Source organism: Notolepis coatsorum, assembly GCF_963971535.1.
Source record: "Notolepis coatsorum genome assembly, chromosome: 20".
Classification (NCBI taxonomy): Eukaryota; Metazoa; Chordata; class Actinopteri; order Aulopiformes; family Paralepididae; genus Notolepis; species Notolepis coatsorum.
The window spans coordinates 33145345-33159445 of record NC_140184.1 but is presented as its reverse complement, the minus strand read 5'-3'; the positions used below and the strand labels follow the sequence as shown (position 1 = coordinate 33159445).

General features: G+C 42.6%; 1 protein-coding gene across 1 annotated transcript in view; it reads left to right on the top strand.

Moving 5' to 3' along the window:
• The window catches only part of glceb (glucuronic acid epimerase b), a 156166-nt gene that overhangs the window by 101877 nt on the left and 40188 nt on the right, over positions 1-14101 (top strand). The window contains exon 3 of the mRNA XM_084337298.1: positions 6664-7193. Coding sequence (XP_084193424.1) covers positions 6677-7193 — 517 coding nt within the window. The 5' untranslated portion in view covers positions 6664-6676. The remainder of the gene's footprint in view (positions 1-6663; positions 7194-14101) is intronic.

Below are 14101 nucleotides of genomic sequence, written 5' to 3'. Positions count from 1 at the left end.
ACTGCACCTTCTGACTCCCAATATGCCTTTTCCAGCCAAAATACAGCGCTGTGATAGGATATTAATATCGGGGAAAAAAAGAAACTAACCAAAAACAGTGAACAGGAGGTCTATTTGTATTAAAAACAATAGATTGTTTTTCATTTAAATGTCTGGAAGAGATCAAAAATAAAAATGTCAAATGATATTTCCATTGCCCTTTTTTTTTTTTTATCCACTTTTTCTCCCATTTTCTATATTTTCTCTCATCCCAATTTCTTATCATCCAATTCAACCCTCCCCTGTCACGAACGCTGTTTCTTGCCTCCCACAAGCCGGCTGCAATGTGGACTAAGTCATACATAGCACAAGTCCCCTCCACTACTTGAGGTAACAGCAGTCGCATCTTTTCACCTGCGCAGCTCGATCTCTCAGTCAGTGGCGAGGAGTAACGCGTGGGAGGCTCACGCTGCCCCCGACACTTCCTGATTCCACTGCGCAGGCGCACCAACCAACCTGTAGGAGTCGCTGTCCACAACGCCCGATCCCCACCCATCAGTTTCCCACCCCCTAATACGGCCAATGTGTATTAGTACGGACGACCAGCTAAACTGAAAGCAAATGTGGAGCGCTGGGCTCGAACAGCCGAGCCCAGCGTCTCCAGATTCCGTGGCGAGCGCCTTGCCCACTACGCCACGTAGCCGCCCTTCCATTGCCTTTTTTTGTGTTGATTTAAATGTTACCGATTGTGTTAAATGGGCATATAATATCGTCTCATATCGATCGCAGGCACCTGAATCGAATCGTATCGTGGCAGACTTTGTGATATCGGAAAATATCGTATCGTTGTCCAAAGAATCGATATCGTATCGTATCGTGATGAAACTGGTGATTCCCACCCCTAGTACCTATTCCAGTCACTACCGATACAAATACCACAGAATCAATTCAGGGAGTGGGACAGACTGATATCGAGGTTCATATGGGCGGGGAGAAGACCACGGGTCAGATATAAAACACTACAACTACCAAAGGAAGAGGGAGGGATGGCAGTACCCAGCCTACAAGATTATTACTATGCAGCACAACTAGGGATGGGTACCGAATTCGGTACTTTTGAGGTACCGAACCGAAACACGTCGGTACTACCGAGTATCGAATCAAGTGAGAAACCAAAAAATAAATAAAAAAAATTTATTCAATTTTTTTTTTTACTTTTTTTTTTTTTTTTTTTTTACGTTTTTCTTTTCATGTCAACGTTCACACGCACAATATATGCTTACCTAGGATTTGACTTGATTCAACAACAAAGCAGTCGGAGCAATGACAAGCCGAAAACTGTCGAAATTGTAGTTATTTGAAGTTTGGATTTTTTTTTTTACGACTGAGGTAGGTAAATTACATTTCTTGAGACTAAAGTACCGAAAAAAGGTACCGTTGGGTACCGGTATCGATTCACAGGTACCGGTACCGGTATCGGTTCAAATGTGAAAGGTACCCATCCCTAAGCACAACTGAGAGCAGTGACGTGTCACGTGCTGGTGTAACGACAGATATGAGGCAAGATGGAAAGACATTGAAAAAGAAGGGGAGGGATACAAGGTACAAGCTCTGGTGGGAGATAGGGAACTATTTAAAGAAAAAGAGGGACTATTAGATCCAATCACCAAATGCACCTTGACCATATGGAACAGAGTAGTAAAAACACACAAATTGGAGAAGCAGTCAGGGGTTCTGAGATGGATAGCACATGACAAGAGATTCAAACCAGGGAGGCTGGACCATGGATTCAGAAGGTGGGAGAGGGGGGGGGGGGGGGGGGGGGGGCAACAGCGATATGCAAAATGATAGAGAAGGGGGAAATGCAAACACTACAAAAATTAAAGGAGAAATTTGGACTAGAAAACAAGGACCACTTCAGATATCTACAGATTAGAGATTACTATAATAAAGAAATAAGAGGGGACAAGGAAGAAGAACAGAATGGAATAATTAGGATGATAGTAAGGGCATACGAAGGAGGGAAAGGAAGGGTAATATCAGCACTGTACCGGGCTATAATGACCAGCAAGGGACACACGACCGATTATATAAGGGAGAAATGGGAGAGAGAACTAGAGATAGGAATAACAGGGAAGGAATGGGGGAACATATGCGAGGTGCAACATTCAACAACAGGATCGAGGATATGGAAAGAGTTTGGATGGAAAAACATAATCAGATTCTTTATAACCCCAGAGCTGAAGGGAAAATATGCACCAACACAAAGAGCATGCTGGAGGATGTGTGGGAAGGAGGGGGCAAATCACACGCACATATTCTGGGGATGTCAGAAGCTGAAGGGGTATTGGGAGGAGATAGGGGAGGCAATGATCAGAATATTAGGATACGGGTTACCACAAACAGGACTGGTGCTTTACTTAGGAGACCTGACACACGAGGGAATACAAGGGGGGGACAAATATTTAATAAACATAATGTTGATAGCGGCCAGAAAAGCAATAACAAGCCTGTGGTACAAAGAAGACCCACCGACAATAGCACAATGGGTAGGAATAGTGGAGGAGATACAGGATATGGAGAGGATAACACACATGCTGAGGTTACAGGAAGAGAAATTTGGAGAAAGATGGGGAAAGTGGGAGGATTACAAGGGGAACGAAAACGACATCACAGAGGAGGAACCAAATACAACACAAGAGGGCGAAGGATAAAGGAGGAAAGAAGCTCAAGGGGGGTCTCTGAACCCGTGTCACACACCTTTGCTTTAGTTAGTTTTTTCTATTATTATTTATGTTGGGTATGACAATTATTTTATGATTTTTGTACTGTATTATTTAGATCTGTTGAACAGTGTTGTTTTATGATATGTTTAATTTTAATTTCATGAAAGTACCCATATATGTATGTCGTTAAGTTATGGATGTCAATATAAATGTTATGTTGTATGTCCATAAGTGTTAAATAAAAATGTAAGTTAAAAAAAAAATAAAAAAAAAATGCCTAACCTTAACCAACTCCGAAAGAATGCCTAAACTTAACCGGCGAAAGAATGCACGTTTATAGCGAGAGATGATAAATTAATTAAACGTAAAAAAAAAAAAAAATAATTGAAGTGATTCGAACTTGTCACCAACCGCACCGCAAGCTCCACAGCAAGGCGGCGAACGAGTTGAGCTAACCGTCGATGGCAAAACAGGGGGGATTACGGCTGCGCTCTGCTGCTCTGCCGCGGGGCGTGTCGCGGCCAATCAGGGAAAACGCGGAAGCACTCTGCAGCACTCTTCGGCTGGGATTAAAGAATAGGCTCCCTGGATGGATAATCAATGGAAATGGGTAATAAAATAAATAACGACCAAAACCCGACTATAATCGGGTCCGGCGTGGAAAGTGTTAAAAAAATATATATATTTTTTTGTATTAAATTTTCATTTGTTAAAATCGTCCTAAATCATTCATTTGAAATAATCGATACAATCGATTAATCGCCCAGTCCTACTGTCTTCCCATATACTCTGTATGATGGCATGTACAACTGTGTATACCGCATATATAAATGTATATTTATACATGTATATCTGTCTGAATATACCTGCATATAATCTTTCTATATACCTACTTCTACACCTGCATATCCCATATAACTCTGTAATATAGCATACAATAATGCTGTACAGTATATACCATATTTATATATATTTATTCTTACCGTGGGCGGCTACGTGGCGCAGTGGGCAAGGCACTCGCAACGAATGCTGGAGACTGGGCTCGAACAGGATGCCTCCTGTTCGAGCCCCGCTCTCCACATTGCTTTCAGTTTAGCTGGTCGTCCACAGTAATACACATTGGCCGTATTACGGGGAGGGAAACTGAAGGGTGGGAATCGGGCGTTGTGGACAGCGACTCCTACAGGTCGGTCAGTATTATTTTCGTTATACTGTAGTTTGTGCTGTATAATAACAATACATTTGAATCTAGTCTAATGCCCTGAATACCAAGTAACACCGGTATCACCGACTACTGCTGCGAGCCTACTCTCTACTATAATTAGGCTGTAGCCTACATGTTAACACATAGAACTAACATGGCATAGCCGTGTTAATCATTAGAGAACGAGTTATGTAGGCAAGACGAGGTGGACATGGCGCCACGACAGATTTCTCAGTGATGGAACACGAGCAAGCTAAATGATTACATTCTTTACATGCAAATCTCAGTACATAAGCACATTATGAATTATAACAAAGTTAATAGGATTTAGAGAGATTATATGAAATGCATGAATGGGTATGGATGAGCAGGAGTAGAAAGCAGGAACGTCCTACAGTAGCAGTATTTAAATGTTGCCCAGTGTCAGTTTAGACTGTATTACCTCTCACCTAAGACCATCTCTAGTGGCTCAGGCGGTAGAGTGGAAGGTTCCCGGTTAGATTCCCGGGCAGGTTGGCACCTTGCATGGCTGCCGTCGGTGTGTGAATGTGTGAGTGAATGGGTGAATGTGAGGAACGAAATTGCTTTGGATAAAAGCGCTATATAAACCATTTACCATTTAAGTATTACCTCTCACCTAAGACCATCTCTAAGCTGTCCATTTGACTTGAGCCCTGAGCTCCACTGGCAGCAAACCACCGTTATAGTCGGGTACCTGACAAGACAGGCTCTGCTTATCTTATAGCATGCAGTCCCCAGGCCTTTCTCACTGCCTTCTCAGCATTGTCAGGACTCCTGCCAGCCCAATCGCTCATCTCACTAGAGGTTGGCCGATTAATCGACAAACTATTGGTATCGGCTGAACTTGGCTCTGAACTATGTCACACAAATGGCACTGGTCTCGCTGGGGCATATATCACCGCTTTGCATGGAGCATACACAGGGAATGCTCCCTCCCGTTAGAAAACAGTGTTTCAGCTGGGTCGTCGATCGTTATCAGCCTCTGTCCATGCCATATCTGCCGCCTGCGTTTTTTTCATAGAGGCAATCGTTCGTGGTGGAATTTCGTACTCCTGCGGCTTACTGGCTGAGACACACTATCTATTCCCCCGGTGCATTTGGAACAATCGTACACTGACTTGGACTGTTACTGTATATCAAAAAGGATATTTTATTTACATAAACAAAGGTCTAATACAGAATGAAATGGAGGAAAGACAAAACTAAGAAACGCTAAGGAAATATCTATCTTTCTCTCTCTCTCTAGCTCACTCTCTTGAAACTACAAGGGAAAGGAAATGGAGAAGATGGCTTTTCCCTTTTAAGACATGACATTTTGAGAATCTTAAATTGTGCATTAGATATAAAATGTTATCTGACCATTGTGGTGGAAATCATATGATACAGTACTTGTCACATGTCTCATCACTTTATTGGTCTTTGAAGATTCCCTGTCGGGAACATGCCAACATTGTGGAAGATGTGTTTACCGTCTTCCCCAGATTCAGACAATAAGATGGATACCATACTCTACATACACTAGGTTAGCCATTCCTCCCCTGCTTCCAGGTAAGCAAAATTCCCATAATGTTGGCGTGTTCCTTAAGAGGAGCTTGTACTATCGGATCATCACACACACTGAAAACATTTGCTTGTTAAATAGCATTCTGGGATTCCACTTGCCCTTTTCCAGATGACACGCCCGTCCTTTGAGAGAGTAACTTTGTTGGGGGGTCTGACTCTGCGTCGTGGAATTAATGCACATTAATTACACTGACCTTTTTAGCAGGAGCTGGCCTAAGCGGAGGCACGGAGATGAACTTGGGGAGTAACGATTTTCCTCCCATTCCCCCGTTTCACAGGAGGGTCAGACTCTTTGTCATTGCTGTATCTGCAAACTCCTGGAGCAGTAAGTTGTAATTAGTAAGGGGGAGGAGGAGGCCCCTGTTTGCCTATTGATTTCTCCCAGGGCCGATGAAAATCCCAGAGAAACATGGCAGACACAAACCATGGAGCCAGACTGATTGTCTCTGTAAAGCTCCCTGAAAGGCTCGATGCGTGATCTGGTCTGGCGTATCTGGATTCTGGACACCCCCAGACTCTCCACTCACTGAACTTAATTTTAAACGTCTTCTTTCTTTGACTCTATGGGGAGATAAGGATGCTCTCGTTACCCCGACATCCACACTCCACGTTTTATTTTTCAAAGGCAGCTGGCCATAACCCAAACAGTGATTCCTTGCCCTCAATTTGACTAAAGCTGGTTTGTTTTTGTCCTTTCACATTTTTATCTCTTAACAGTATTGTTGTGTCTGGGAGTTCAGATCCCGTCAGACCTACCCAGAGAACAGCCACCCCAGCTGTACAGTCGACCTCTGTCCAACACTGGCTTATTTACCATAGTGCTGAGCCCATTGCATTTGGTCGCTATTGACTCATTCACAGGCCAGTCAGCAATTGCCTTACATTTTCTAAGCACTTCCGCCTCTTGTGTGTAAGTGATATTCACTAATAGGTCACCAGTGAAATGGGGCTTCACACCAGGCCATCAGTGAACACAACATTTCTTGAACTTGAGTCAACTTTTGGCAGACGCAAGCCCTCCCCGCACTGCGGTGGCCCATCGATCGCAGCGGAAGATGAGGGCGTGTGTGTGTGTGAGGGGAGGGGGGTTAAACACCTCACAGCCCTGCGGCGAGGTGCCACGGTGTCCGCACCCCTACTATTTTCTATTTTTGTCTTTCTCTCTTGCAGGCGAGCCGTGACTATGCGTTGCCTGGCCGCCCGGGTCAACTACAAGACCCTCATTGTCATCTGCGCCCTCTTCACTCTGATCACTGTGCTGCTATGGAACCGCTGCTCCAGTGACGGCTCTCTGCGTTTCCTGCCCCGCGCTCCCCCAGCGGCCCCCAGCACCAAGGGAGGAGATGCCAGCATCAGCAGCCAGCAGCATCCGCCGCAGCCCCCTGAGCCGCCACCCGTAGTTGGCGCTGCGAGCGGGATCAAGTACGAGGAAATCGACTGCCTGATCAATGACGACGTGACTATCAAAGGGCGTCGGGAGGGCGGGGACATCTACATGCCCTTCAGCTGGATGGAGAAGTACTTTGAAGTGTATGGGAAGGTGGTCCAGTACGACGGCTATGACCGCTTTGAGTTCCAGCACAGCTATTCCAAGGTGTACGCCCAACGTGAGCCCTACCACCCCGATGGCGTCTTCATGTCCTTCGAGGGGTACAACGTGGAGGTGCGCGACCGCGTCAAGTGCATCAGTGGAGTGGAAGGTAAGAAGTTTGAGTTAAAGACTTAAAAGCTGTTTAAGTGTCGCTGTGAAGGATGGGTTGTTGTGTTGTTTATTTGTATCCTCCTTGAGGAATCTTAATAAAGGGTTTGATCATCCTGATCTTTAGAATTGGCACTGATACCTTAACATCCATCCAGTACAGTCTCTTCTGAAGTCCGAATGGAGAAACATGTCAGGAGAGCAAAGATGAAGATGCCACCTCCACCTACACACAGAAAGTCACATTAAAATCGAAACAATCATGTGGAAAAGATGAGCAAGAGAACGCATCTCTGTTGCTAACTGATTAACCTAAACTACCTGAAATCATGGTAATTGAATGCATGGAAATAACCTATTAACCAACTTTTTTTTTCACACTACAAGGTAGTCCTCCTAGCCTTTCCTCATGGTTGGCAGGTCCAATGTCAGAGCATACTGTAGACTGTGTCTGTTATTGTGCTCTGCCTTTATGCCTGCCATATTACCGTAGGCTAGTCGCTTGATGTGGGTGTAGTAATGTTGGGTTCCCTTGGAGTCCAGATAACACCTCTAATATACTATTCTTCATAGTATTCTAATGACGTTTCTCGCCAACCAATATTGTGCAATGCTACGGCTCATTGGCCACGGTTGCCATTTAATGATAATCGCCTGTTCTTTGATTGCAATCACCTGTGTTTGCCAACCAAGATGTCTACAATCTAATAGCCTACTATGAATATAATCAGACATTTAACTGGTGCACTGCATGAAGTAAATTCAAATGGAATTGATTGGGAAGATTTAAACACCCTATTGTGAATCAAAATTCTAGTTCAACTCACTCAGCAGCACTAGCACTGACCAACTTTGGTGAATCCAGTATCGAATCTGATTATCGAATCCAAATATTTTTCAGGTAATTATTTGGGGGGAAATGAAAATGTCTTGGGTAAAGAATGTGTGTTAATAATTTGATAGGGGGATTTGTTAGACTCATGAATCCACATATTTTCCCACCTTGGAACCCAACCAGACCAAACCTAACTCAATTGAGCTCTAAGAGAATTATTTGTAAAATTATTATTATTATTTGAGGTAATTAATGCTATCCATCACATGTATCTCTAGCGAGCCTGGCTGAGTTTATGGGCGTGCATGTAAAGTGTGTTCACACTGCATGAATGTGGATGAATAATTTTTCTTCTGTCTTGTAAGAGTGGTGCCAGTGGAGGGGAGCGGAAATGTCTATAACAATATACTTATTCACACATGGACCTTGGGTAAGGCCACTTGTGAGTGCATGCACACAAAGGCATGTATGCAGGCTATCTTGCTAGTGTCCTTAGTGCAGCAATTGAGTGAGGTTGTGTGCAGCAAAGCCCACCCATGGGTCTCTGTTATTAAACTCTTGCCAGTCCAGTCCCATACATCATCTTTGCTTAAACAAGAAATTCTCCTCAAGGCCTGGAGATTTTGTTCTGCAGTGACTATAGAATAATGTAACAAGCTGACACTCATCTGGTAGTCAATGTCCTTTCTCCCTTCTCGTCTCTGCCTCTGTGTGCGTCTCTCTCTCTTTTTCTCTCTCTCTCTTTCTCTTTTCTCTCTCTTTTTCTCTCTCTATTTCTCTCTCTCTCTCCTCTCTCTTTCTCCTCGTTTAATTCCATCACATGCCTTCTCCTAAGCCTTTGTGAATCCTAATGTGTTGCATTATATCAGTGCCTTGTGAAAACCAAATTAAACTACATGGTTTTTGTTGAATGAATTTGTTGAGCGTTTCTCTGTTGTGGATGTGATACGCTTTGTTAAAAATAAAATGAGGACTTCCTGTGGCTTTGGTGCTGCAGGAAGTCCACATTTCTGCAAAACTAGGCGGTGCCACTCCAGCATATAGAGTAGTCCTATTGCCTATTTGAGAAGTAGGGCTGCAACTAACAACTATTTTGATAATCGATTCATCTGTAGATTATTATTTTGATTAATCAGATAAAAAGGGAAAAAAGCTAAATTGAATGCAAAAGAACTAAACGCTATTCCTCGTCTTGTACAATGCTCTTTCAAACAACTTGCAAATTGACGGTTAGAAAACAAAAAGCAAACATAAATGTATGCTATACATCAAGAGTGCAAAAAATATATAGTTGTTTTTTTACAACTTTTCAACTTGAACAGACAAAAGTCTTCAAATGATAATAAAGAAAAACATAAAACACAAACTAACCCTTGCTATACTGTCCAACAGGCCATGGAGGTGCATCATAACATTATAAAAAATGGTTGCCCACCACAGTTGTTGCAGCCCTATTGAGAAGCTTTCATAAATTAGGGCTGTGCGATAAGGACAAATATAAATATCACAATATTCAGGGAGTTTTCCCAATAGCATAGCCTATAATCACTATCTGTTTAGGAATGGAAAATTACACATTAGATAATCCAATTCAAGTTCATCATGTTGACCTGCACAGGAATGTGTGATATGGTACAGTAACACACAAACACATTTTTCAATGATTCTCTTTTTGATTTCAAATATTTTTTAAATACATTTGAGAAATCTGACTCAATATTAGCTTTTTATCATAAATGTAGGCAACAACATTGAAGCCTATATCACGATTCACACAAAACAATAACAACATATATAATACAGATGAATAACAATGTGTATTGCTCAGCCCTGCAAAAAAAAGTCAGACCCCCCCCCCCCCCCAAATCAGGCATGTCTAAAAAACATTATTATTATTTTCATGAAGATATATGCCATCATTAATTTGCAGGAAATCAGTTCCAGTGTTGTGCAGCTAAATGGCACATCTTTAGTTCTCCATCTAGTCCGTGCTCAAGTGATTCAACGATTTGATTAACTAGACTGATCAAATTTACAGACGTGCGCAGGTGTCACCTACACCATAGCCCTGATGTAGTTAGCTCTGCTTTATTGTTAACACAATACTTGATTTGTGTTGTCAATTAAACACAGACACAGCACTTGCTAGCGCTTCACTATATAATGCTGGGTGTCTGTTAGACAAGCATTTCACTATAATTCTGGCGTTTAGTTTAGTTTCAACTTTATTTGAACAGGGACAGCACACATTAATGAACATAAATGTAAATGTGTGAGACAGTGTTAGCCAAAGCAAATTTTCGACTGTTGTCCCTGGGCCTGGTGTTAAAAAGCCGCTAAAAAAGAAAGCATAACATATATGGCATACAGTTAATTAAGAACAGGTTAAAAACCCATCATGCTAAATATATACAGCAGACGATGTACTTAATAATACTACATATTGGGTACATACATGTTTCACTATAATGCTGGGTGTCTGTTGCAAGCGTTTCACTATATAATGCTGGGTGTCTGTTAGTCAAGCGTTTCACTATATAATGCTGGATGTCTGTTAGGCAAGCGTTTCACTATATAATGCTGGATGTCTGTTAGGCAAGCGTTTCACTATATAATGCTGGATGTCTGTTAGGCAAGCGTTTAAGAGACCTTCCCCTAATAAAGGTGATTACTGATCAAGGATACTTTTAAAAATGAGTGTTTACATGGACTGCAATAATTGACTATTCGCATATGTCCATTAAGCTGTTGGGTGGTACATGGGTTACTTATATTGTTGTGTATGCTATGGAGCATAGCCCCAGAAGCCCCCTCCACATCACACCCCTATGCCACGTCACACGTCTGAGTTCCCCTCCGATCATTTTGCTACCGTGATATACCGTTGTGGCTATTTACTTGCACACTTTTGTAAAATTCATATTTTTCCTCTGCAAACTCTGGAAGAGCATGCTTCGTGAAGCAGATGTATTAAAGTATGTGCCAATCCATGTGTGTGTCGGGCAAACAAAGTTATGATTGGAGGATCAAGAAAAGTGGGCAGAGCTTGAGATAGGCCAACAGCGAGTCATTGTGTGATTAAGGTGTACATGTCTAAAATGCACTTCAATAATGTGACTATAATACTCCATGTCTTAATTTGACTGTTGCTTACTTTGACTGTGACCTTATTCTGGTTGAGGTAATCATAAACTGCTGTTTACGTGGCAATTTCATATTCATGTATTATCCCAATCTGGTTAATATTGGACATTTGTAATAGTGCAGTCTATGTTGGCTAGATGTAGTCAATGATGGCCAGTGAATCGATGGGCCATTATAAAAGGCTGTTAATGCTGGTGCCCTACTCTATATTCTTTTTTAAATAATAAATAATACCCCTATACAGTTGACTGGAATGGTCTAGATATTCATTCAACAGCGTCCTGTTGTCAAGGTGCAGAAGCCACCTGCATTGTAATGGCCAAGGCAAGTCCTACTGGGACAGTGGAAATACTGTGGACAAACCGCTTTATTTTGAGACTACCAACTTGTTTGCTTTTATTGTGATCGCATTGGTAAAAGATAAAACATAAATCTTTTCCATCATAGCTAAAGAAAATGAAAACATTAGGAACCGCAAAACCGCCATTTTCACAATCCAGAGTTCCAGAAGTGTGAAGATGGAAAGGCGGCACCGTTGCTTCACATGTTGCCTTCAGCTACTGGTGTGAAATAAAGATGCAATAGCAGTTCTGACTCGCTGTTCTGAGTCTTGTTTTGTCTACCGTAATAGTAGTTGTGTACAGATCAAACAATAATGTGAAAATCATTGTCCTCTTTTTGCACTGGATGTGACATAGTAATGGATGATGAGAGACTCTCTGTCAAGTCTCTGTCACAGAGGTAAGCTCTGTCATCCACTTTGATGGCAAGTCTCTGTCATAGCACCAAGCAAAACATGTCACTCTGTGCACAAGTCTGTTTGTTCACCACACAGAAATCACAACACTTAGCATAGTGTTAGGGCTGCCCCCTCTGTGTCCAATAATCTGTCCATTTGGTCTTAGTTGACCAACACTTTGTTAGTCGATGCCTTTGTTTTGTGGGGTTTCAATTCTGAATAATCTATTTCCTGAAAAAGAAATAAGCAGATATTTGGCAATTTTGTATGATTGCCTCTGTAGGAGGCATTTTTTTTATATATATATAATTTGTTTTTAATATGATTTAAGATGCTTGATTTAAGTATTTGATATTACAAAATGAGAACTTAATTATTTATTTTTTTATCTGACACAATACAATTATTGTTTTGTTTAATCTCTGCAGTACTCATGAATTCCATTCGTGGCTGAACTGCACTCTTCTCCTAGAGTCCTGCTGGGTAGTAAATGTTGCTGCCTTTAGTCCAGTTGTGTCCCCCCTCCCACACACCGAGCTGTGGGGAGCAACAATACGCTCACATTCCTTCCCTCCTGTAGAGTGCTCCCTGCATGCTGCCATCTACACTCATGAACACACGCACCGACACAACACCCATAGCCATGCTCCATTAATTAAGCCCAAGGCGCTTCGCTGTTTAGCACCCCGCACGTATACACACACATACACACACACATGCACGTACGCTCGCACACACACACTCTCTCTCTCTCTCGCTCTCTCGCTCTCTCTCTCACACTACTGGTATATTTTCTAATGGTTAAAAATAGGTCTTGGTTAATTAGCCCATCACAGTCGGAGCCACCACAGGGCCTACACGAGGTCTAGGGAGCGTTTCTCCCTAACATGCCCCTGTGTCCATGGAAAAGTTATTTAACGGGGCCCTAGGCACATAATGCATTAAACATGGAGAGGTGCTCCTTTCATCTCTCAGGCCCCTACCTCCGCTTCGGTGATGCCGGAACCGGGACCAAAACACCCGTTTTTAACACCCACTGAGAGCTAAGGAAATGTGTTGCATCTGGTCTTAACTTAAGTGGGAATTTGTTTCTCCTTTAAAGAATCTGGTGTGATGAAGGGTTTCTTCCCCTCAAGGGCACGGTTGGCAAATCAGTCTGAAGTCTGCACCAATTTCCTGCATGAATATGCTCTCTTTTTAGGATTCAATGTGAGAAGGCATTGTGGAAATTTTCTTTTTCAAATAAAGAACCCTTTGTGTGATATTATTTTGCTAGTGTTCCTTATCTGCTATACTGGGCAATTCAGGGCTCAGTTGTTCTATTTTCTATCTGGGAATACATATGAGAAGGAGAAGTTGATACTTAAATGTAACCCTAGCAGCCAGGGTAACAACATTAGTGCAGGTTGCTATTAATCCCCTCCTCCAAAACATGTATATATTTTCTCCTTTTATCTTTCTCTTCCTTCCTCTCAGGCTATCTTCATCATCTTCATCATTCTTATGCCCCCTCACACACCTTGTGGTCCACTTGTGGTTGCCCTCATGCCTTTGTCTTTAGTTAATATATATATATTATTTATATATAAGTAATTATACTTGTTCTTGTTAGATAAATGTAAAAAGTTTAAAATATATGGGCGGCTAAGTGGCGCAGTGGGCAAGGCGCTCGCCACTAACGCAGGGGATGCTGGGTTCGAGCCTAACACAATTGGCAGTGTTAGGGGTGGGAAAGCTGGTGGGTGGGGATTGGACGTTGTGGACAGCGACTCCTACAGGTCGGTTGGTACGCCTGTACAGCAGAATCAGGAAGTAACGGGGGCAGCGTGAGCCTCCCACACGTTACTCCTCGCCACTGAGAGATCACGCTGTACAGGTGAAAAGATGCGACAGCTGCCTCCTCGTGTACCGAAGGGGACACGTGATGCAAGGCTTGGTCCTCACTGCAGCCGACCAGTGGGAGGCATAGTCTAGCAACGTTCGAGACAGGGGAGGGGAGAATTGAAGGGAGAATTGGCGAGGCGAAATTGGGATGGGGGAAAAATAAGGAGAAAAAGTGGTTAAAAAAAGTTTTAAATATATATATATATAAAAAAGGAGGAAGTAAGTTTGTTCACCGGTAAGACAAAACAAGGCCAAGGAGAAAGGGAGTGAGAGAGGGGGGGAGGGGAAGCACATTGCTATTGGCAAT